We start from the raw sequence: 24,766 nt of genomic DNA, 5'->3' as shown, positions 1-24,766 counted from the left end.
TCCTGCCTGCCTTCTGCGTGGCCAACCTTGCTCATGTGCCAGGGCCGCCCCAGGATGAAAAGGGAACAGACGAAAGCAAAGAAGAAAAATGCATTCTAGTAGGAAAGATATGGGTTCCCTGTTCCTCTTCACACACCAAAGTAGCAAAAACTTGCAGAGAAGGGAAAAAGGCTACAATAAAACCAGCAGCAGCAGCAGCAAAAGACAATTACTATTTCCTAAATAACAAATAGCTCTTTCAAAATCAGGTTTATACCCTCAGAGAAAGATTCCAGGGGACGCATCCATTTTTCCCACTGTGTAGATTTGTAAAACAAATTATGTACCCACCTGAGTATTGCATAAGATACCAATTAGAAACATTTATTTTGAGTAAAAGAAAAACTGATGAGCCACGCCAGTTAACTGCCATCCCTGAGAGATGCAGTCTTCTTTCATTTCTCTCCTCTTCTACTAAAAACAGGAGTGTTTTACGAGCAAACGGTAAAATCTCAGGTCTCATTTTCCAATTTGAAGTCTCAGAGATGCTCAGCACTGTGTTCTTACCCTGTAACTATCCACCAGTCTCCTGTAATCACACTCAGTGGTCTAAGCTCGGCTCTCACCGGCTTGCCAAAGCCATTTGCAAAACACATCATCGTGATTTTTACATCAGCTATCCCCTTCTCCCCCACCCATGATTTTCCCTGCCAGGTTTTCTCTCCGGATGGCGAAGCTGAGTGGTTCTGCCTGCAACCAGAACCGAGACTGGCCCCTAATGCCTACAGGAGACAGCGCTCCTGACCTGGTAAGGGAAACAAACTTTTCACCAAACTCTCCCCGCTTGGCTTATACTATGTAGGCTTAACTCCACCGTTTCACTGCTCATCTGTAGAGTTGATGCATTTGCTAAAGGCAAAGGCATCCCTCCCCTCTTTTCACAGGTGCATAAAGTGAAGCGCTTAAATTGCAGAGACCAGGGCGCAGGTGCCTAGAGGAGGGCGCAGGGTCCCTCGGGTCTCTGACCGCCTGAGCAGCCTCTCCCCAGCGTTCGTGGTTCCCCACCCACCTCCCAGCCCCGGGCCGCGGACGCAAGCCCCCTCCCGGGACAGAGAGGGACCCCACGCCGGGCTCGGGGTGCCCACGCCGGGCTCTGAGCAGCTCGGGCTGTAAGATGCCTCTTGCCGGGGCGGGAGGCAGCGCTTGCCTCCGGGATGCCCACGGGCGAGGGGGACAGCGAGGGGGACGCAGCACGTTGGCTCCGGGGAGGGCCCTTCCTCCGGGGAGGCTCTGCCGGGGCCTCTGCCAGGGCGAGCCCGGAGGAGGGGACCGGGGCTGCCGTCGGGGATACCCCCGGCAGGGCGCCGGGGCGGGGGCGGCGCGGCAGGACCCCTCTCCGGGCGGGGAGAAACTTCCCCGGCGGGGCCGGTCCGGACCCCCCCGTCCCCTCCCCGCCCCGCCGCACCGCCCGCGCTCCGCCCCGGAACCGGGCGCGGCTGCCGCGGGCGGGCAGAGCCCGGCGGCTGCGGGCGCCGGTGCAGGGACGGTGCCCGCCGCGCCGCGCCGCCTCCCGCCCGCAGGAGGCCGCCGGGGTAAGGCTGAGCCCCGCCGGGGGCCATCGCGGGAGAGGGGTCCGGTCGGTCGGGAGAAGTTGGGCTGATTCCCCCCCCCCCGGGGTTGCAGCCCGGCTGGGCATCCTTCCCCCGGTCCCAGCGGGGGACACGGGGCTGGTATCGAGGGAGGAAAGACCCCGCCAGCCCCGCGGGCTGCTCGGAGGTGTTGCTGGGCGCTGCAGGGAGGTGCTGGCTGAGCGGCAGGGGGGGATTGCAGGTGCGACGGTGGGGAGGCGTGGGTGGGACCTGGGCTGGGCTGCAGGTGGGACGGTCCAGGGCATCGCCGGGACCTGGTCCCGACTGCCGGTCTGACAGTCCATCCGATAGGTGGGAGTCGGTCCGGACTGCAGATGCAACAGTGCGATGTATTGGTGGGACGAGGTCCAGATCGTAAGTGCGACGATGCAACATACAGGTGGGAGCTGGTATGGATTGCAGTTGCAAAGATACCGTGTACGGGCTGGATGTGGTTTGGCTCACAGGTGTAACTACGCAATGTATAGGTGCGACGTGGTCCTGATGGCAGTTGCAACAGCATGATATGTAGGTGCAACATGGTCCAGGTTGCAGGTGTAACGGTGTGATGTGCAGGCGGGATGTGGTCCTGCTGTGCCTGACTGTGACAGTGCGTCCGCTAGCATATAGCGCACGGCTGCTGTGTCTGCTCCTGGGGCTGGGTTGGTTTTATGCTTTTATTTTGAAAGATTCTGTTATCCAGTGGTTTTCGGACAGGGTTTCCCAAGTCTTGGCCGGGCTTACTCATACTTCTCCTGTGCCTTATCCTCCCTTTTGCTCAATAGCTCTGCAATGATGAAGTGGCTTCTTGCAAAATCAGCACGCGGAGCTGAATTCCAGAGCTTGGGGGCGGGGAAGGAGTGCTCGGATACACTGTTCTTAGGAGAAATACCCCAAAACGGTGTTCATGGTCCTCCCTCCCCATACCAGATTGGCATTGTGAACTGTATGTCATTTTTCTCAAATTCCTGAGACTGGGGAATTTCTCTCATAAACCTGCTGCTGGAAAACACATCAGACTCCCTGGTAGACTGCGAGAAAACTTCTGGCCTAAGTCAATTAAAAAGAAAAGTTGGAGTCAGCAGAGTTACAGTAAGGTTGCAATCGCCCTACTGAACTTGCTCAGAATTTGGGCTGTCTGGCAACTGATCTCATTTCTCTTCCATCCCCTTAAGCTTGTTTTTCCACTACACAGAGGAGCAGTGGCTGCCAAAATTGTGGGCCGGGGCGGGGGGATTGCAGGACCCTATGAGCATATGTGATTTTTTTTTTTTTGTCCTGTTGTAAGTTAATAATCCCATTCTAGGCTGTTGTCCAAGAATTCTGCTTCAAAAATGCAAGCAGTGTATGAGACCCATTGTGTAAAAGATAGTCTAAATGTAGGACAGGAAGGGACCCGGCAGGTCAGCAAATCTAAGCACTGAATGATATTACGCCTTATTGCACACCACTTTAATTCATTTGTTCCCAGTCTCCTGGGAAGGGGAAGTTTCAGAACTTTACTGAACTGATATTATGATTTTTTTTTCCCAATATATGGCTTTCTCTTACTTTGTATTTGCACTGTGATTGCTTAGTTCTCCCAGTCTGATGCTTTTCTCTCTTATCAGTATAGAAATAGGAGTTGCGTGCTTTTCTCTTCGCTGTGCAATGCCAAACAAGCTAGAACTTGCCAGACTGACCCCTTCCGTGGGACTGGCTGTCCGGTCCTTTTAGATCTGTACCCTATTTATTACAGATTCTCATCTTTTGTGGCTTAAATCCCAGTTTCACTGTGAGCTGCGTAGCGAGTGGCTGCACTTCAGATGGGTTGGAAGCTGAACTCCAGCACTTTCTTGTGTGCCAGGTATGCCGGATAGGTTTCCCAGAGCAACTGAGTAGAAAATTGTTCTTATCAAAGCAAACTAAGTTGCATTTTGTCCCTCTTTCCCTCCCATTTACTTCCATGTCTTCAATTATTTTTTTTATGCAATGATTATTCTGTTGATGAGAGATTTTTAATTCCACCGTTGTACCGTAACCAGCCATGAGTAGAAGACGGGAGTAATTCGCCAGTGGGTAGCAACACAATGCCATAGATTAGGCAGTGAACAATATTTGTAGAGCTGAAACAGTTGGGGGACCTTCAGACAAACTCAGTGCTTCTATCTGAGCTCAGATTTAACTCCCCATTGAATATCCTTGCTCTTAATATTTGCAGTAAGGTGTATCAATAATGATTCAGAGGAAATAACAAAGTCAGCTCATAGGATCACGCAGTGGCACTGAACAAATCCAGCTCTTCTCAGTGCAGAATACTGCAGCTGGTAGGTGCAGACATAGGTATCACAAGGGGTTATCCCTGTTCCATTTGTTAACATTGTACATGGCTTTTTATCTAACTAGGTGAAAAATAGCTACATATTTTGCAGAAGCTAGGTACAGCCCTGCAGCGTTGATACCCCTGGTGTTCAGTGCAGGAGGGAGGCTCGAGAATGACTACGTGCTTCTGACCTCATATTTTATAATCCCTTTGGTATTACCCACCAAACTCAAGTTTATTCCAGTGTTTCTCAGCATTGCATGTGCAGCAGTTTATCATACAGCGCTTGTGAGCGTTGTGCTGCAGAGGCTGCCTTCATCTCCCAGTGGCCAGAAAAAGCACTGAAAGCATCAAGTGCTGCAACAGAGCGGGCAAACAATCTCTATTTTAATTACACAGAGAACTCTTGGGTCCCATGCTGTCAACCGTGATGCTAAGACCAAACTGGGAGAAGGAAAAAATTTATGTCAAATGTTGAGCCTTGGCTTTCTCCTTCTAATGGAGGGCGGCATCGTGCTGGTAGGTCTGGTGTGGGGTTGTCACGGCATTCCAGTTGTTCCAGTTCTGCAGGCATGCTGTACGAACTGGAACAAAGCGCAAGATGGGAATGCTTCAAAAACGGGTTTGCTACGTTTGTGTGACTTCTCAGTGCCGCTCAGGATCCTCGTCAAGGGCAAGTATCGTCTGGTTCCTTTTTCCTAGGAAAAAATAACTAGTGAGCAGTGGCCAAGCCTTATGATTTCTGCCAGATGTCATCAGTGGTAGAGGAGGAGCCGATTTTATGGAACTGAATGTGGAAACAAATAGGAAGAGGGTGTGTGGAGCCCATGAGCCCCTGAGTCATAGCCTGGCATCTACAAGAGCGGCTGCAGTTAGGAGTAAGTGGTTGTACAATGTGGCAAGTGAACATCTGTTGCCGTTTTGTCAACCTAGCCTTTCACATCTGCGGAAAGCATCCGGAGAGGGTCTAACAGCGTGACAGTTTTTCTATTTGATGTCATGAACAGGTATTGTTCCCAGATTCAGCTCTTTCTACTAGTTTGATACTTGAGCTGACATTTCAAAATGCTGGGAATGCTGAAGCCACAGAGCAATGAAAATCTTAAGCAAGCAATAGTGTTTGCAAAAAGCTCTATAGCATTTGATGGTGTACTTTGAGGTGCTCTGGGAAACCTGCTGAGCTGATAAAGGAGGTTGGGCAAAGGCAGAAAGAGTGAGAGCCAGTGGATGAGGTCCTCAACCCAGCATTGGATTTACTCAGCCAATTCCAAAATGTTTTAGTATCCTAAGAGTAACAGCTCACTTCAGAAGGGACATTGCTCCAGCACTATGTCCAATAAAAAAAGTAAAGGCAAATGAAGAGCTGCCAAATTTTGTAGCTGGTAGGGTACATTGTTCAACTTGGCTTGGTTATAGTAGGCGTCACCACGTGGTGTTATTTTGCATTGACTTCCCATTTATTTTTCTTACCATGACCATTATTTTGCCTCTGCTGATGTGTATATGGTATTAATTTGGAGGAGTGTTTAAGGGAGAGGAGGAATTTGCTCTTTGCATTGCTGCTTCATTAGAGTCTGTTGTGCAGGTGTCCTCGGTCAGCCCTTGATGCTAGGAGGACTTGAGGGAAACTCCAGTTGATAAGTTGCATAGCTGCTCACACAGTACCCACAGGTTCAGTAACGCTGATTTCTCCCAAATCCAGCTTGCACAGCCTTCTGTTGCCTCTGCTGCTCCCAAGCTGATGGTTAATGCCAAAGCAGGACACCACTAATGGCAGCAGGCTGCCTCGGGACTATGTTGGTCCCCATATTTCCAGCTGGGAGAGCTGAGTCATGTTTTAACGAGCAAGGACAGTGGAGGAATTTGGACATCACTCCAGGAAACTGTGGGAAAGGAGGCACCCTGCAATCATAAAACCTCTAAATTTAGTTCTAGTTTAAAATGGAAAATGTTGGTGATTTTGCCCTTGCGGAGGTCAGAAGAATTTGGAGACCCGCAGGTCTTCTCCACTCCCGTCGGCTCTGCAGCGAGCCTCTCCCCAGGGAGTCAGGGCCGCCTGCTCCCCCTCATCCCCCGGCAGGGCCGGTGCCGCGCAGGGGACGTGCCAGCCCCGTCCCCATCCCAGGGGCTGCACGGCGAGCTTGGCCCTTGCCGGCGACACGGCCCTTCTCCAACCCGCCCCAGCAGGCGGAGGGGACGAAGGGAGGGAAGCGGCGGCAGCCCCAGGCTGCAGCAGAGCCCCTTTCCTCTCTCCGAGTCAATGAATGAGGATGGCATCGTTTCTATTTATTTATTTATAACTTTGGTGAGCAGCTGTGTGTCAGTGTAGCTAAGGAATAACTTTGTTACCCTCCGCTCTGTCCATTAAATTGCATTATTTTTAATAAGGCAGCTGTCTTCTGTTGTGCTGGTTTCCCCTATCTGGAAACTGTCTACTTCTTGTCCGCCCTGCTTTTCTGTTAAGTCATTGCATGGTGTTCAGTGAAAGCGGCGAGCTAAGCAGTAGTGTTATTTTCTGACAGAGGCCCCAGGTGGAAACAGAAGTTCCCATAGTACAAGGTAGCAGCTTTTTTGTGAGCAATGGTTTTCTTCCCACAGCCCTCCAAGAAACAGAGCCATGGCAAATCAGCTCTTCCCACCGCCTGGCCCAGATCAAGGTACTTCACCCAAATAAAAGGATGGTCCCTGCTGCCAAAGAGTTAGTTTGCTCCGAGGAGCGGGTGCAACCCCTGTGTGGGTGAAGGGACTGGCTCTGGGAGCCAGGGGGCTGCGGGAGGAGAGGCACAGCCCACCCCATACCATTAGTTTTGCACTGGCCCGTCTCTTCCAGCCGTGCTGCAGCGCTGCTGCCCAGGGCCCAGCTGACCCCCTGCGGGGCAGGGGGTCCCTCAGGGGCACGGGGTGGCACCGGGGTGTTCTGGGGTCCGGCTTTGGGGTTTTGCCCCCTTTGCTGCCCGCAGCTGTGGACACTGGGCGGCTGCCTCCGCTACGTTGGTTGTGTGAGTAAGACTCCCTCCTGCCCCAGAAACAGCCACAATCTTCTCCTTTGTGTGTTTCTAGCTCAGAAAAGGCTGATTCATTCTCCGAAGCAGATTAATTACTTCTGCTATTTAAAAAAAAAAAAAAAAAAAGAAAAAAAAGAAATCCTTTGGAGTTGGTCGGCTTAACTTTCAGCTACGTGTACAATGCAGTAAAGCAAATGTGCTCTGAGCCAGAGCAAAAAAGTTTGCACGGAAAAAGAAACTGTGGGTTGCGATATTTACCGGGCACTTCAGCAGTGGGCTCTGCAATTTAGGAAGGATTCGTGAACATGACTTATATGACAAGTGGTGCAAATTTGAGCCCGCCATGAAGGTGAACTGGAAAACAAATATTTTTGTTCCCTGATACGTTTTATGACTTGTTTCCCTTCTGGTTTACATCATGCTGATGTGGCACCCAGCTCCCCCAGTAGCTTGCATCCGAAGCCTGGCTGAGCGGCTCCATTTCTTCCTCTGAAGGCTGCTTTCCAGCCTGCTTGGCTCTGCTAGCTTGTTTATGCACTGATGGACTGTAGTTCCACATTTCAGAACAAGCTGTCCAATATTCATGAGTTATTTTGTCTTTACCCAGTCCTGAGGCTTCTTTTATAAGCCTAAGGATAAATTCTGCATTTTGTTATTTGCATTACTGGAAATGCACTGAACCTACACAACCATTACCAAGCCCTAAATATGGCCTCTATTTCTCTAGAAGAAAGGTAAGGGAAAGGACTATCACAAAGCTAAATTGATTTACAAGCCTGCAATTCCCAAACCCCTGTTCTAATAACACTTGTAAGCAAGTGTTGGAGGAAGCCATATGTGTAGCGATGAATCACTTATAAAATTATATCCTAATATTAGTCGTATATTTATTTATCAGATAAATATAGTGATTTTTCTCTTGAAGATCAATGACAGCCACATGCTCGGCTGGCGTAAAGCACTGCAGCTCTTTGGACTATGCAAACCTGAGGATATGACTGAACAACTGATTTCTTTGCAAAGAAAAAAACCAGCATCAACTGCTTGTTTCTAAAGCAATTTAAAATATTACATAGGAAAAACTAAAAGAGATCAAAGTGTTGGTATAAGATACCCTGCATGTAAGTGAGACCTATATATAGTAAGGTCATTTTGCCCCAGCATGAGAATATCTCATCATAAACCTCCAGCTGGTTGGGCCATATTAAAATCCTTTCACATTAATTCCAAGACTGTGGGTTAGAACTGGAAAGAGATTTTTAGGACTCACAGCTTTAGGTCCTCTCGAAACAGCTGGACCAAGTAGCAAAGTGAAGGGTTAAGCCAGCCAATGTTCTGGGATTACTGTGTTATAAAATAGGGGCTTCAAACTTTTTCACCCAGCAGTAGAGAAAATAGTCTGAAGGCATCTTTGGAGTGGATTAGTTTTGAAATCATGCTAAGCCACTTTTCTCCTCTGTGCAAGAATTTGTTTTAAACGGCTCAAATGCTTAACTTTTTGAGTTAGCAGCTGAGCATGTTCTCTGGTTACTCTTAATAATGTTCACATTCAGACAAGCTCGCAGGAAAATACCTGGCAATATCTGGGTCTGTTCTCCTCAACGTGTGCAATGTGCACTTTGCCTGTGCCATTAGGAATCCTGGCTATGCTCAGCCTTATCTGAACAAAAATGTTCAGGATGTTTGCTCTTGGGCTGTTTACCAGGTGAGATACCAGCCACCATGATTCATCAGCGGCTGAATAGAAAAGCTGATCTCGATAGGAGGGCGTAGCATCTGCAGCCTGGTCGGAGAACAGGTGGAAAAAGCTGCTTCCTTGTGCACCATTCTGGTGTCTCCATAGGTTTTTTCAGCAGGGATGTCTGTAAACATATGGATCCGAGCAGCTCTTTGGTTTAGTGGTGCCTATAGCCCTCTCCCCTGTGTCACACCGGTTTTCAGGGAAGATCCTCATCCTTGTGCGGGTGAGGAGGGTTTGTGCCTGTGCAGGAGGAGTATGGCTAAAAGCAGCACAGGACGTGCCTGCCTCTCTCCTTCTGGGGCAGAGTTCAAAAGGGCTTTTTGCTGTAATTACATCTTCTCACTACTGCAGCACCAGCGTGTGTGCAAGGGAGCAGAGTTCAGCCACCGGGGCAGCCTTCATCCTGGCAATTCCTAAGCGGTTCCCCTGCAACCTTAGCATGGGTGTAATATATGTATGCAGGATAAATAAACTGAATAAATATCAGGCTCTTTACTCGGCCTGTGCTTGGGAGCACATACATCCTTTGGAAACCCATGCATGGGTCTGTGCCCTTTGCTCTGGGTAGAACTGCTGGCGCAGTTTGGGTTTTTGACAGAAAATTTTGTCATCACCTGTCCAAAGAAAGCACCAAGTTCCCCACAGTTCATGGAGTAGTGTCCCTGGCTGGAAGCACCCTCCCCAAAACAGGATGTTTTTTGTTGCATAAACTTCCTAGCAGAAGAGCTGCAAAGCAAATGTTCTGGATCTTTAAAGCAGGTTGACCCCATTAAATACAAAGTTCCAGGAAATACGTGTGTGCTGGCAGTAGCAGAGTCCTTTATTTTCATTATCTGAAGTATCCATCAGGTAAAGACTACTTCAGAAGGCTTTTTCTTTTTCCTCCTTATAGCATCATCTAAAGTGAATGTATCCAGCAGAAAAGCAGTCAGAGAGCTGGTCTCTGACAAGAGGGCTGGAGGGATGTCAGTCTCCAAGGAAAACAGAGAAATTCAGTAAGCAGGAGAGCAAGCAGTCAGCTTTGCAGCTCCCACCTTGCTCCCATGACTTCCTTGGGATGCTTAGATGTCTCTGCTCCCGAAGGAGGGAGCAAACCAGCTGCTGTCACTGTGTTCTCCCAGTGCCTGGCAAGGTCATCACTGGCCACCCCATCTGCTCCCCAGCAGCTTCTCCGGTGTTTCTTGCTGTTCCCGCGGCACAGGGTCGTGCTGCAAAGGCCAGACACCTTCCCTTCCTTGTGGGCAGGGGGAGGATTGGGCTGTCCCCCTAGATTTGTATGTCTTCATCTGGCCAAACCCCCTTTCAGTGCCCTTTCAGCACTTTCTTTGACACTGGTCCTCCTGGTTGCTTGACACAGAGTTCAGTTCTCAGATGAATGAAGGAGTGTTGTTGAATTATCCAGATTTCTTCCCGGTACCTTAATTTTTCCACTATAAAGACATGGTTGTCTTCACTGGCTCCATAGGAGCCACAGCACCCAGCAAGCCAGTCACAGAGAGGCGGAGGTGAATATTATACCTGTAGTTCTTGAATGCTGGCTGTGCTGATGTTTAGTAATTTAGTAGCAGATGATACTAGGCATTTTAGGCAGGATCACCTAAAAAGAGCCATCGCAGCCCTGCCAGCCAGAAATGAGCTGGGTGTCTCCTTTCCAAAATCCTTGACACAATTTACAAGACAAGCCACTGGCACGGGAGCTGATTCGTCACGTAAACGTAGAGCAGCAAGATGACACTGATTGATGTAATTAATAATAATCTAATTCCTAAGGGCAAATGGGGTGTATTTATTTCTATTTAATTAGATTCCTGCATTTTGTGGGCCCGCCGTGTGGGCAGGGGAGCCACTGCGTTGCGATCCAGAGGCAGCAGAGTGATGCTGGAGCTGTAGAGCATCTCGGCTCTTCTTTACCTAACATGGGACTAAACTTTCAGTTCTTGATTTAATCTGTCTGATTTTGATGTAATTACTGTTCAGAGGACAACCAAATCATCTGCTAGAAAATCAGGGTAAAATTGGGCTGATTTGCTGGGGGAAAACCGTTAGCCCTCTCTGAGCAACCTGAAAGCAAAGTTGCTGGGACAGAATCTCAGATGTGAAGGGATGGATCCATAAAAGGATTTACGCCTTTAACATCCTACATCCTTGTGGTTTTGGGGGCAAATCTTTGCTCCCCAGGACAGCACTCAGCTCTCCTGGGAGATAAGCCTTCGGACTCCCCACCGGCACCCCTCTCCAAGCACAACAGCATGGGGCTGCCGCTGCTTCCTCCAGAGGAAGAGGAGGCCAGGGGTGCTGAGGAAACCCTCACTCCCCGGGCAGTGCCCAAAGCATTCAGTCAGAGACACAGCCCCATGGGCGGACTCTTTCTGGTCGTGCCATGAAAACCAAACACCTTTGCTGGGGCTGGGTTACGGACAGCTGGGCCGATGGACCGGGGCTGGGGGCTGAGCTCGGCAGGGTGCAGAAGCATCGCTCTGGCCAGGAGCTGCTCCGACACAGGCTGGCGTTAGAGACTGGCAAGGGCGCGGGCAGCTGCCTGCAGCAGCCAGGCAGGGCTGCAAACACCTGGAAGCAGTGCAAGTGATGCATAAGCTGGGAGCAGGAGTTGGGATCCAAATCCCCTCATTTTTCTCAGCTGCTGCCCATCACTGCTCCTGTTCATGTGCCATGGGGCCCACAGAGGGACACTGCAGCCCTAGAACTTCTTTTTCTGCTTTTTAGCCAGATTTCTTTGCTTCTGCTTATTTTTTTACATGGGAGACAATGCAGCCTTTCTAAGAACACAAACATTTCTGGCATATCTCACAGGTCCAGGCTTCAGCTGAAACCTGATGAGAGCTGATAGCCCTTTAAATTTCTTCCATTGCTGTGAGGACAGGAATTTGCAACATCAACAATCCTTTCTTTACAGGAATTTTTTTCTCTTAACTTTTTTTTTTTCCCCAAAACCTGTTGTGAGTCCCATCCTGCTCCTAAGAACCAGATTAGCAATTGATCTTTTGAGGACTTGAGGATTACACATTAGGAGTGCACGTAACATAAAGTGAAATTCATTCGCTGATGTAAAACCCATCGTGCATTAATGTTTGTCTTGGATTGTATAAACACGCCCTCAGAGTGCTTCCTACAGCAGGATGGGGAGCTGTGCAGAGTCATTTCCCTGGACGTTGAATTGTTATGGTGAAAATGCCTTAATTAGAAAGCGCGAGGGCAAGCTTATCTCTTAAAGGCTAGCTGCATTTGGACCGAAAGGCAGAGAGATCAGTGTATTTTTAATATTGGTGGAGCTGTGCTTGTGTACACGAGGGTTGAGTTTCCCCACTAAGGCAGGAAAACTCTTGCTGTGGGCTCCAACTTTTGATCTAGGGGGTTCAATTCAGGGTAGAGGCCTCATGGAGTAAGAAAAAAATGGTATTTGGAGTCTAACTTCTACCCTGAGCTAGGCAGGAGGTCTCTGCTAAAATGTTGAAATATTCACAATTTAATAATAACTGGCTTTTAGTTAACACCTCCCAAGAGGCTGAATGGATGCGTTTTACAGCTGTGGCTTACAAATTATTTTCCACATGAAATCTTGACCAGAAAGGCTTGGAGATGTTTTCTGTTAAAAAGAGCTTTTAAAGTCTTCAGAGCCTGCTCAGCCCATAAAAGCCAGGCTGGACCGAAGCCCAGCGGGACCTTAGGGGTGCCTTGGTGAGAGCAGGATTCCCGTCATCAAGCCCCTGCCCAGGGGGTCGCTGCCTCAGCCTCCCACCTTTGCTGTGCCGCCCCTCTCCTAGCTCTCAGTCCCAGGGTGAGCAGGGTGGGTCAGACATCCTCCTTATTTTAAGCTGTCCTGGCCCTCCCAGCACTGCAAAGACCTCTGAGATTCTTGCAGTGTTTAAAGCCCCGGTGCCACAAAGCCAGAAAACCCCGCGTGGCTGATGCAAGATGCAAGGGGCTGTCCCCACCGCCTGCCACCCCCACACTCTCCATCCCACCCGCCCCAGCCATCCTTCTTCCTCCTTTTTTTTCTTTTTTTTTTTTTTCCCTTTCCTTTCCTTTGCCAAATCATTTCCCTGCTTTGATCATTTCCCTGCTCTGAGTCACCCTGTGCCAGGATTGCTTTCTACTGCTGGCAGACAGATGTGCGGTACAGCGTGGTGCAAGCGTCCCTCCTTCCCAGCCCATGGGGAAGTGTCACCCTCCCAGCGGCCAGCACCGAGTGAATGAGTGGGGTGACAAATGACATGCAAATGCTTTTCCTGGAGGCTACAGAAAAGTTACTTGCTTGCACCTTTCTGAAGACTGGTATTTACATACTATTAGACGCAGACATCCTGTTGAACTTTCTTAGAGCGTGCGATTTGCAGACACGCTCGTTCAGGGATTTAGACTTTATTGACTGAAGGTTACTTGGCAGAGGAGGAGAAAATGAGCTGGCTGGGGAGCCGGTCGAGAAGGATCCTTCGTGCAAGAGAGACAAGAGAATAATTTGGCTTCAGCTCCGAGGTAGGAATTCTTTCCTCTGTCCGTTTTCTCTGTCCTCGTGGCATCCTGTGGAGGTGTTTAAAAACAAACAAAAAGCAATAAAAGGTTTTTGGCTCTCATAATATCTGTTTGTGTGACAGCTTCCCATTGAGTGGGAACCAGGGGAGCCTTAGAAAGTTACCACCGCACTGTCCATGTTGCTGGGTAACAGTTTCTGCTTCTCACGTGACCCCCAAATCATAATAATAAATTGCATCCCAAAATGCCAAATGATGCTGGAATTGCTGCGGCGGGGTGGATGCCGGACCATGCGGGCGCTGGAGCAGGGAGCAGGGGGGGCCCTAGATCTGCCTTAGGCTCCATCAGGATTTTCATGGGATCCGGACCAGAGTCCCATTCCTTTCCAGCTGGGATCAGGATGCCTTGCTGGCTCCCCTGGGTCTGCTACCGACAGCGAGGAGGAAGCCCTGGTGAGACCGGGGTGAAGCTTTTGCAGCCCCATTTGCTGCAGCGCAGCTGGGAGCCAGCACCCTCTGCGTGGGGCAAGTGCTGGCTACCACCTGGTATCCTTCCAACCCAAAATCTGCCGTGCCTCCGAAGGCCTGTGGTAGCATGCGAGGATGCCGCAGGGCTCATATCCACCCTGGAAAGCTTTTTAAATTGGTTCGGCTGACTTGGCACTCAAACAGATAGGGACGGCTGGCGCCTTGCTTCTGGCCAGGTCTCCCCGGTGGCATTGGCCATTTCTGAAGTGAAGGTCCGACAGCTGCACCAGCCTGATTTAAACCCAGCTTACTGGGTTAAGGTAAATTGGTTATTGAGCGTCTCGGACAGTGTTACTGTTGTAATGGAGAGTGTTTTTAAACCCATTTAAAGCTAAACTAGTGCAACCTTTAAATATAAATAAGGCTTTAGGTGCTGCTGAAGATCCTAACATAAACATCCTTGAGCATCTCACTTGAGCTTGATTTGTATGTGGTACCTGTAGCAGCCCGATGATTTATTTACTTGTTTATTTACTGGCAAGGAAGAAGGCAACGGTGATTATTTTTACCGGTTTAGTTAATCCTGGTGTAACCCTCCCACTGCCAATATGTAGTGAATGGACACGTTTACCACTTGTGCAAGGCATCATATGATAATCATAGCTTATATTTGCCCAGGAGAGAGAAGCTGTGCTGGCACAACATCCTAGTAGCGGTGGATGGGACTGAATGTGTTTTTCCTTTCTTTGTAAAAGAATAAGCTATACTGGTAAAATACATACACATTTATACCAGTATGGCCATGGTCTTTTTTATCTGTGCACTCAAGTCCTTTTCCGGGAGTTCACTGCCAGAAGAAGCCATTGCCAGCCCCGTGCTGCCACCAGCCAGTGCGTGGATGGCACAGCTCCTGCCCGCCGGCCGCAGCGGGCTGCGTGTCCGTGCTCCCTCGTTTGCTAAGGACGAAACGGTCCCTGTAACGATACGACGCCTCTGAGGACACAGCCGACCTGGGCTGCTTTGTGAGAGCTCCTATTTGCCTCACATACGGGCTGTGCCAAAGCAAAGCGTAGTGTGCTGGAGACTTCAGGAACTTCTTCAGTAATGCAGAGCAAAATCGGGCACTCATTCCAAGACCTTTTAATTTTTTAAGCATAAATCACTGGTGATTTATGTAGCCGGTATTTTATCAGTAGCCTTTGATACAGCTGAGGATCAAGAAGACTTAGATCTGAAGATGACTGAGGCTACTGGCTATGGCAGAAAAAGGATGGAGCAGTGGCTGGTTTGCGTGCTGAGGCAGGGTCTGTTGGGCAAACCGTGCCTTTTGTTTGCACGTCTCAATTTCCCCCCATACCCTTACTGTCAGCTCCCCTGGGAGACTACGAACGCTACTGGTTCCTACCAATGCTTATGGGCCCACACCAAGGGGTCTAGGTGTCTAAAACAGAGATTTGTGGGCCCCCCCACTTCTTTCGGTGCATGGGAGGATGATTTCATTAGCCTGTATGTACACGAGCTGCTCAGACGCTGCACGGGAAAACACAATAGTACAAACGAAAGCAAGAGGAGAGGAGGAACAAACCCATCAGGCTTCTTGAAGTGGTTTTGAAAAGCACAAAGCCAGGATGTTGTTTCTTTTTAGTGACTGAGTAGTCTGACATGTTGCAAAATACAAAGGCTCGGCATATTCCCAGCAGCAGAGTGAAAACTGGAACTACCCAGAAGCAAAGCCTATCATTAGCAGCCAGCCAGGCAGAACGGGCTCCGGAGTGCCAGGCACAGGCATGGAAGGGAGGAGGGGCTGAGCAGTAAAAAAAGAGCTTTTCTTAGGCGCCAACGGTGTGCCCCAGCAGCCTTGCAGAGGGAAGCGGAGGACTGCGAGGGCAGCACGTGGGATCAGACTTCTTCAAAGAGCAGCAAGGAGCTACTGTTCCCCCTCATGTCCCCCTGTCCTGCAGCATGGGCAGCAGGTCTGCTTCCAAAAAATCAGAACGGTTTTGGCCTGTAATTTTTCTCCGTTTTGTTTTCACTCAATTATACTTAGCTGCCCTGAGAAATCTCTTTTTACATGTCCTCCCAAGTCCTTGCTGTGATCCATGTCATCCTGGAGGCGTGTAATAATTAAGACTGAAAGCTGTGCTGTGCAGCCCTGTTCTCCACAGCTTCACAGGATGGAGAAAGTATTGACATGCCCTGATTTAGCTCCCACAGATGTCATCTCCCTAGGAGCTGACTTGAAGGACAGAGGGGCACAGAAAACTGAATCTGGGAAGCATGTGCTTCAAAAACAAAGGAGGAGGAAATTTTATGAACTGGGTTGGATGGATGCAGGGAACATCACAGCTTTGCAAACCCAATGATCCAAAAAGTTAGCACTAGGAACCGCAATGTTGCTGTGGCCACGTGCAAGAGGACAAACCTTGATGATGCCTTTATGTTTCCCAAGGGAATCTCTTCAAATGAAGGGTATTTTTACATTGATGCTTCTTTAGTTGTCATTTCCCCATCAGGCCTAACCAACCTCTGAGGGTGAGAAGCAAGATGAGGAGAGGGTTGCATTTGTCATAGTGAACATTAGGGGCTGCGGGTATCCCCGCAGCAGCAAGCACAGATGCACCATATGGATGTGCCCTCGGGAGAAGCACCCAGCACCGGTGCTGAGTGCATACCCGGGGAGGACAGACCATGGGTGCTGCAAGCACAGCCGGACACAGAGGCTGGGGACATTGCTTCCACCATCCCATCCTCCTCTATGGCCTAGGCAGAAAAAAGCAAAGCTCCCCATGCCCTTTGGCTGGCAGGAGGCAAGATGTATTCAGCCTTTTAAGTCTAGTTCCTTGTCTCTTTTTGTCAGGGGACTTTCCTTTCCTCAGCCAGCATGGTCTAAATGGCCTCTGTGAGACAGCCAGATAGATGCGTTGCATTTTAATCTCTTATCTGTCTCACTCTGCCGAGATCATTTACCTGCTAATAAGCTCCTGTGGTCAGAGATAAAAGGCGAAATTACCAGCCCTTTAAGGATGTATCTGAGTGGCTTTGCAACACTGTGCTTCATGGAAAATATGGAAAGATATTGCATTCATAATATATCACTCATATCTGTGTTTGTAAACAGATTTATCACACCATCTGCAGAATCATACTGCGGTCTCCTCCATATTTATTTCCTTTCCATTTATGTAGTAGAGCTCCTATTTACTTTACTCTCTTTTTACTATTAGATACATTAGCCATCTTTTTTTCTTCCCCACAAAAAGAGTGCACTCTCTGTGGAAGAGAATCCTTAATCAATCCAGTTTGTTCAGCTTAGTGCATTAAAACACAAGCCGCTACTGTTTGGGGAGGTACCTGCCTGGGTTTGTTTCTCATCTCTTCACATCTGTGTGGAGCAGGTGGGGAGGAAAGGATAATTCAGCACAAATCCGCTGGTAAACAGGATGCTCTGTCGGTATTGCCTGTCTCCTGTTGCACTGGTTGAGCTTAATTTTCAGAAATCAGCTAAGCCTGAGGTCAATAATGCTATTGTAATCTCTCTGACTTTCTGTAGCTGATATGATACATAATGAAGCATTTGTACAACTGGGAGCAAAAAGCCAGCCCACTTTGTTATCTGATTCGATAAGAAACGTGTAGTCATATGCAAATAAAAAAAGTGACTTGCTGAGTTTAAAAAGAAGTCACACTGAGGGAGAGGGAGCTTGCGGTCAGCGGCCACTTCTGCAGCCCCTTGGCTGAGCGGCGCGATTCCCAGCACAGCTCCGGGCAGGGCAGAGCCCAGGCGTGAGCCGGGAGGCCGTCCTCCTCCCATGGCCGCTCCTGCAGGCTTTCTTACCCGGCAGGACCACAAGCATCTTCTGTGCACACACAGGGCTCAAAACCAGATTCTCTGCTTAGTGCACACTTTCACTTTGGGGCGGGGAAAGAGCCTGGGTTACAGCAGAGCCAAGAGGAGAGTTGAGTCCCACCCGGCGAGCCAAGGCTTGGCGCCTGCTACCAGCCCTTGGGTTTGTGTCCATCTCCTGCGCAGAAGTAAAACATCCAGGACAGTGGATTCCCAGTTACCTGGGTCAGCAGGAGGCTGAGGGATCTTGGGTCTTTAGGGAAGCCACCAAAGAACGGAGCTGGGCAGGATGAGCTGTGCTCCGCCCCACGTGGATGGTCCTCAGCACTGCCCCGCACTGCAGGTCTTCACCCACAGGCACTGGAAGAGGACTGCTGGGCTCGATGCACAGCATGGGGCAGGATTTGACCACAGCTCCTTGGGAGCACCTCTCCAGCCCCATGACTGTAAATTCACTGTGGTGAGAGGTGTAGGACGCTGCCCCATCGCCAGGGCTGTGACCTTGGGACAGGACGCTTTCGCTTCTCTCCCTCCGGGGAGGGAGGATTTCTCTTCTCCTTTGCATTGAGCCTAACCCAAATTCCTGGGCTTGGGTGCAGAGGAGTGACTAGGGGTGACTAACTCCAACAAGAATTTTACCAGGAGTGATTAAGGGCTCTGGGCTGCCGGCAGTGATGACAAATCTTAGAAACTCAAGCCTGTACTTTGGCAGGAGCCTTTGTTGTTTGAGATTTTTTTTTTTTTAATATGGTCCTTTTTATTACTTTTCAACTGTACAGTGTGTTCTCAGATGGTATATTCGCAACTTCATGTTTTTTGATCGTGACCATCATTTTTTTTAGATAACAGAACAGTGAACAACTGGGCGCTTGGCCAGTTCTTTAGCCTTTGAAGCAAAGGGAAACTCTGCAAGAGGGTTTCTCCAGAGCTCTCTAAAAGGATTTTCTGTGACCATATCCCCCTAACTCCACCACCCCTCTGACCCTTACTCAGCACAGCCTTTGATGCTGTGAGTTGTGAGCTGAGTGCCCCAGCCAGAGAGTCCCACCATCACCTTGCCCCAGGGAAATTGTTCAAGCTCTCTCAAATATCCCATCCCACCGCACTTTCCATCTTTCCAAGAGGCATGTTTAGGCCCATAATAACATGCCTTAAATGCCTACTGCAAATTGGCAAGCAAACTTTTGGGCTGTATATTTCTAAAGGGGTGACTGCCAAAATGAGACTTTGGGGTAAACCAGAAGCCATGCAGCTCTGCTGCAGCAAAGCAGCCAGGACCTTTGTCAGCAGTGCAGTCCTCAGGAAAAATCACAAGGCAAGCTTTAAAATAATGAGATTATTTCCAACCATTATTTTATCCTTTATCTTTGCTTTCTGGCAAATAAAACCTCTCAGAGGTTTTTCAGTTTATATTTTCAAGCCTTTTCCCTACATGCTGCAGGGCTAGAAACTCTTGTGCTGGAGGTGGTAAGGAGAAGCAAGACTCTCCTATAATCCCTTCAATCCCCCGCATGCTGGGTTTTGGGGGCCAGCTGGCCCCCAGGTTATTTTGAGCCCCATGCGGGCTCACCAGCCGAGGAAAGCAGAGGTCCCGGTGGTGTCCAGGTCCAGGGAGGGGAGGTAACATTAGTGGCTGGCTTTGGGTCCAGCAGGTTTATCCCCATTTTGTGGGACAAACTGTCCTTTCTGGGAGCAATTCAGCTTTAAAACTATTGCATTCAGCTTTGAAAAGGACTTGCATTGTGTAACTTAATCGCTGCGGATCTGAAAAATAAGGATCCTGCCTAAAACATAAGATTTGGCACCAAGGGTTAATTAGACTTGGCTTTGCTATTTCTCTGTGCTGAATCAGCTCCTCACCCTCCTTGCTGCTAACAGCATGGCTGAGACAGGCCATGTCCTCCAGGGAGACGGGCCTTGAAGAGATGCTCTCCAGCTCCAAAAAGACGCACTGCTGTTTTCATAGCCTCCCACTGCTGTCCCTCCGCTTGCAACCTGTCAGACTCTCACATTATCACGCACAAGCACCGCATTTTGCAAGCATATTTGCTATTACAGCAGACAGGAAGAGATTAAGTGAGTGCTATAAAACTAACCTCCGCATCAGTCAAAAGAAACAAAAGCAAAAAATAACAGGGTAATCAGATGCTCTTATGAGGAGGACATGCTCAAAATTACTTCTCCATCCCATTACAAATGCTTAGAAACTACACAGCCTCTCCAGCACAGTGAGATTTTAAAGTGGCTTAATGGGCGTACGGAGTTCAGAGCTGATAATGCTACTTCCAACCTTTTCCTTTCACTGCATGAAAATAGGTAGTGGCTATTGACTGGTGTAAATTGGCTACTTTTAAAGCTGTATTTGCTGGCTTAGATGTGCTAAGAGTCTCTCTACAGGGTTTTCAAGGCCTGAATGTCATGTGTGTGGTTAAGGAGGGGATATATTGAGTTTCTTCAACAGAGGACTGGTTCCAGTGTGTGCCCTGCATGCTGGAGAGCTGGCCTAGGAGCAGGGACCTGCTGCAGTAGAGCTTTATATCCCAATTGCTGGGAGGAAAACCAGGGCTGCCGGAGGGTTGTTGGCCAGTCCAGACAAACTTCTCACTTTGTCTTTTCTTTTTCTTTCAGGACAAACTGTTCATGATGTCAATCAAAAAGGAAGGTGCCCACAAGAAGTGGGCTGCCCTGAAGGAGAAACTTGGGCCCCAGGAGTCCGACCAGTCGGAGGCCAACCTGGAAAATGCAGAGCCGGAGCTGTGCATCCGTCTCCTGCAAATGCCGTCGGTGGTGAACTACTCTGGGCTGAAGAAGCGGCTGGAAAACAGCGATGATGCCTGGATGGTCCAGTTCCTGGAGCTGTGCGGGCTGGACCTCCTCCTGGAGGCCCTGGACAGGCTGTCCGGGCGAGGAGTGGCCAGGATTTCTGATGCCTTGCTTCAGCTCACCTGCATTAACTGTGTGCGAGCGGTCATGAACTCCCACAAAGGCATCGAATACATTGTGAGCAACGAGGGCTACGTCAGAAAACTCTTCCAAGGTGAGAAGACATCTTCCTGCTTCATCCATCACATGTGGCATGGGGGGGACTTTCCTGTTGCTTATCCTCCTGCCCTGCACCAGGCTTCTTGCGAATTGTTGGTTGCAACTGATTAATGAGATATTGTTTTCTTCTTTAAAATAACAGTGCTTTGAAATCACATTGCCCTTGCCACCCAATGCTATTTCCACACAAATATCTTTATAGTTTACTGAGAAGCCAGGGATAAACCCAGCCTTAGCTGTATGCAGGCATGAAAAGTCCTCGACCCTTCAGTTGTCAGCAGACATGTGCTATTTAGTCTTTGTGAGCCCCAAGGGCAGAGGGAGAGGAATTGAAAGGGCTTGGAGACTTGTAGCCTGTAAAGAGGAGGGAAGGTGGCATAGTTTAGACTCAAGAGAGCCCATTCTCTGCGCTGCTCCCTCTGTTCCTTCTACAATATGGTAGATAATGCCACTCACTCCCTCCTGCCTTTCACCTGGCTTGTCATTAGGTATGAAACTCGTCAGGGCATCTCCTAAGACTTATTGTACAGCACTTAATGATGGTGGTGCTGGGAGGATGACTTCTGTGCTGCTTCACAGAGCTGAGATCACAGCTGTGCCTGGAAACCCTTATTAATAGCTCTTTAAAATGCATTTAGTTTGAAAGCTACTTTGCCCCCCTCTTCAGTTTTGAAGTCCTCTTCCTTCCTCTCCACCCTGTATTTTCTTAACCAGTGTGAAATATAGAGCTGGCATTTTTGTGCTGTGAAAAACAGGGCAGGTACCCTGGGCTTTTCAGTGGTCAAGCTTCTCTGTGGACTAGTAAAGGAAAAATAAGATGGTCTAATCCACTCCTCCCAACTCCTAGGGATCACAGAGAAAGAATAGTGGAAAAAAGGGAATATATGGGGACTGGTTAGAACAATTGGCCTACTTGATATGCATAACGGGTGCTTCTGCACTAAAAATAAGACTCATTAATTGAGGAAAATGGTTCATCTGCTGTTCTGGAAAATACCCATATGTGAAAATGGGAAATAAAATGTGTGATTGTGAGTGCTGAGATCTTGGCTGCTGTTGCAGTGCGCCACTGGTACGTGGAAGAAATGAACACCTACAAGCAGCACCAATATGCCAGTAGGGTACCTGAACCAGCATTTACTGTTCCCACTAGAAGTTACTACCAGATATTGCTGTTGGGATGGAATATCTATAAATTGAGATATTTTTCTTTCCATCTTCCACGTACTGGCTCCACTCCTTCCATCTTTTTTCTGCCACTGGTCATAAGCCATGTAGCAGAAGACACTGAGATTCAGAACATGAATGTTATTATAAATTCTTTTTTGTTTTGGTTTGGTTTTCCTCCAGCACTTGACACAACTAATGTCATGGTCAAAAAGCAAGTATTTGAGCTCCTGGCTGCACTGTGCATTTACTCGTCAGATGGCCACGCTTTGGCTTTGGATGCCCTGGACCATTACAAGGCAAGTGTTGGGCTGAAGCAGGAGGTGCAGCTCTGCTCTGATCCATGCAGGCAGATCCATGTACCACAGAAAAGGGCTGGGAATGAAGGTCATTTTGAATCATTTAGGTAAGAGAAGCAGGCATTTATAAGGTGAAAACTGTAGGAAATTTGGCCTGGTCAGCAGAAGTCCATGGTGCTGCTCTGTGACTTGTCTGGACAGATGACTGCCAACCACAAGGTCCTTTTCGGCAGGAAAAGCACTACCAGATTAACAAAATGGATAGTGCCACATCCATGGGTTTCACTGGCCACAAGCCCAGGTAGGTGCATCAGTTATCAGAAAGCGTAAAGGGATCCAAGAGGAGTTTCACTGACTTTCTCTGTCAACCAGACCCTGCTCTGTGATGGAGAAGTGCTGCTTTTACCTGTATCTTCACGTCTTGTGCAGAGTGGGATAAACTGAGAGGTTTTAAGTTGCTAATTCCATCTGAGAGCCTGCACCAGTGGTAGACGTTCCTAAACTGTCTGAACAGAAATATTACTTGTGTTATTAACAGAGCGTGAAGAACCAGCAGTATCGGTTCAGTGTCATAATGAACGAGCTCTCCAACACAGATAACGTGCCATACATGGTGACACTGCTGAGTGCTATCAATGCCATCATACTGGGGAAAGAAGACCTAAGAACAAGGACACAAATCAGAAATGAGTTCATAGGTAAGGATGTTTGTTGCACCTGACTTTCTCTGGAGAAAATCAGTTGCGAAGCAGTTTTATTTTCAGGTGTATCCACAAGGTGACTAAAGAGGGCTGCGGAACAAAACTGCAAATATTAAACCCAGACTCTTTTTTTTTCTTTCGGTCTCTATTCTCTTCAACAACCTTTCTGTAACCAGATTTTTTTAACTTTGCTGCTTTCCCATAGCTTTGATCTTTTCTGGAATCCCAGCAGCACTGTATCACTTGAGCTTCTTCAATACTTTTCTATAACCAACTATCTTACATAGCCACATTTCCATACTTTGCAACTTCTCATAAGAGTAGATAAGGTTTCTTTGCCTTGTGTCTACTCAGTTGAGCCACAGAAGCTGCCCTGTGATTCAGAAATACTTTCCAATGGCTTGAATACCAGGATCCTAGGTACCATTGTTAGGATTCACCTCACATAATGCACATATCCGAGCTGGTGAGCCTGGGCTCCGTTTCTCTCTCTGGAGAGCAAGGGAGATTTGACCGCACCGTTCATCTGACTGATTTTAGATGTCTAATTCAGAATGAGGTGACTCGTGCCCCAGAAGTGCCTGTGTCCCTCAGTAACTCCAGGGGGATGCTGCAGTGCTTCACACAGCTGCAGACATGTATACCATGGGTATCTTCATTTACCGGATGACCCTACTCACTTTGACACATCCATCTGAAGATATTTTCACTTATTCTCTCTGCAAAAAGTGTTTATGAGCATAACATTATATAAAGATCATAATAGATCCGTGCCAAGTAGCTCATAATGCCAATATATCTCTTTTTTTGTTCTTCCAGGACTTCATCTGTTGGATATTTTAGACAAGCTAAGGTAAGGATCACTGTTTACATTTTCTTTTATAAATGAGATTCACAGTAACATAGCTGTGGAAACTTAATACTTATCAGCCTTCAGTTGTGTGAAGTGTACCTGGGTGGAGTGGACCACACCAGTGTGCACCCGTTATAGGGGAACTGGAGGCATTAGGCCAGCGTTAAGATGCTCTTGCCAGCCCCCGTGTCACGGGGACAGCTGTTGGCACAGATGGCATTGACAGAGGCTCTGGGCACAGATGGAGCAAGGCTCAGCGACATCCTCATTGAGGCTGCATTCTGGACTGAACCTGAAGTGATGCTGTGGGCTCACTGAGCAGCTTGCTGTACCCAAACCCCTTCACCGCTGGTGTTGGTCTCAGAAGTATCCAGCTAAGACACTTTACTAATGCATATCCAGATGGGCATACCTGTCTTCACAGTTTCTTAATTTAAAAATTATGCTCTGTCAGAAACACCCATGATAAATTCTAGAATGAATTATATGTGACTTGCAGTTACCCATGTAACTGGAATTGCTCCATTCAACCCCATAAAAATTAGGGAAGAGACCATCTTTCAATACTGACACCTAGCAAGGGTAGAGTTCCTGCACTGAGTGGTCTTGAGAGTGCTGAAAAAGTTGGCTTTAGAGTGTTTGGGGGTTTTTAATCCAATTTTGAGTAACAGAGAAGGAAGTTTTTCAAACAGAAACATCATTGGAATATTTTCAATTTGTCTTGACTTAAAAAAAAAAAAAAGGTGGTGGTCCAGTTTCAAAAAGGTAGAAATGCCACTCTGTTGTTACACCTCCAAGGAGAAGTCCATACAAAGCACACACTGGGCCAGGTTATGCCATGAAAAGTCCCATTCATGTGTATGTGTCAACTGTAGAAAGAGGTACATTTAGTTCAAGAAAGGATGCACTGATGGCATTTGATCCTTCATAAATAAGGTGGAATTGGGTACTTTCACCACCGACTGGCTGAGTCTGAGAGGCAAAGAGATAAAAGCCATTTAAACAAAAACAGTCATCTGAAAATCAGTGAAGGGCTCTCCAGTGAAAATGAATGCTGTAATATTGCAGAGACATAGAGGAAGAGGATCTGCTTATCCAGTGTGATACATTTGAGGAGTTCAAGATAGAAGATGATGAGGAATTATTAAAGATATGTGATGGGATAAACATGAATGATCATCATGAGGTCTTTTCATCTCTCTTCAATAAAGTAAGTAGGCCCTCACGTGGGGCGCAAAGTCATGCAA

The 24,766-nt window shown here is 48.2% G+C and overlaps 1 protein-coding gene across 1 annotated transcript in view; it reads left to right on the top strand.

Annotated features, from left to right (window-relative positions):
* Positions 1-1,505: 1,505 nt before the first annotated feature.
* The window catches only part of INF2 (inverted formin 2), a 47,116-nt gene continuing 23,855 nt past the window's right edge, over positions 1,506-24,766 (top strand). The window contains exons 1-6 of the mRNA XM_082318242.1: positions 1,506-1,571; positions 20,086-20,494; positions 21,850-21,965; positions 22,504-22,663; positions 23,486-23,519; positions 24,588-24,729. Coding sequence (XP_082174368.1) covers positions 20,098-20,494; positions 21,850-21,965; positions 22,504-22,663; positions 23,486-23,519; positions 24,588-24,729 — 849 coding nt within the window. The 5' untranslated portion in view covers positions 1,506-1,571; positions 20,086-20,097. The remainder of the gene's footprint in view (positions 1,572-20,085; positions 20,495-21,849; positions 21,966-22,503; positions 22,664-23,485; positions 23,520-24,587; positions 24,730-24,766) is intronic.

This window comes from Platalea leucorodia (assembly GCF_965183815.1).
Source record: "Platalea leucorodia genome assembly, chromosome: 7".
Lineage (NCBI taxonomy): Eukaryota > Metazoa > Chordata > Aves > Pelecaniformes > Threskiornithidae > Platalea > Platalea leucorodia.
Note: the sequence above shows the minus strand (reverse complement) of the source record. Positions and strands in the feature narration are given on the sequence as shown.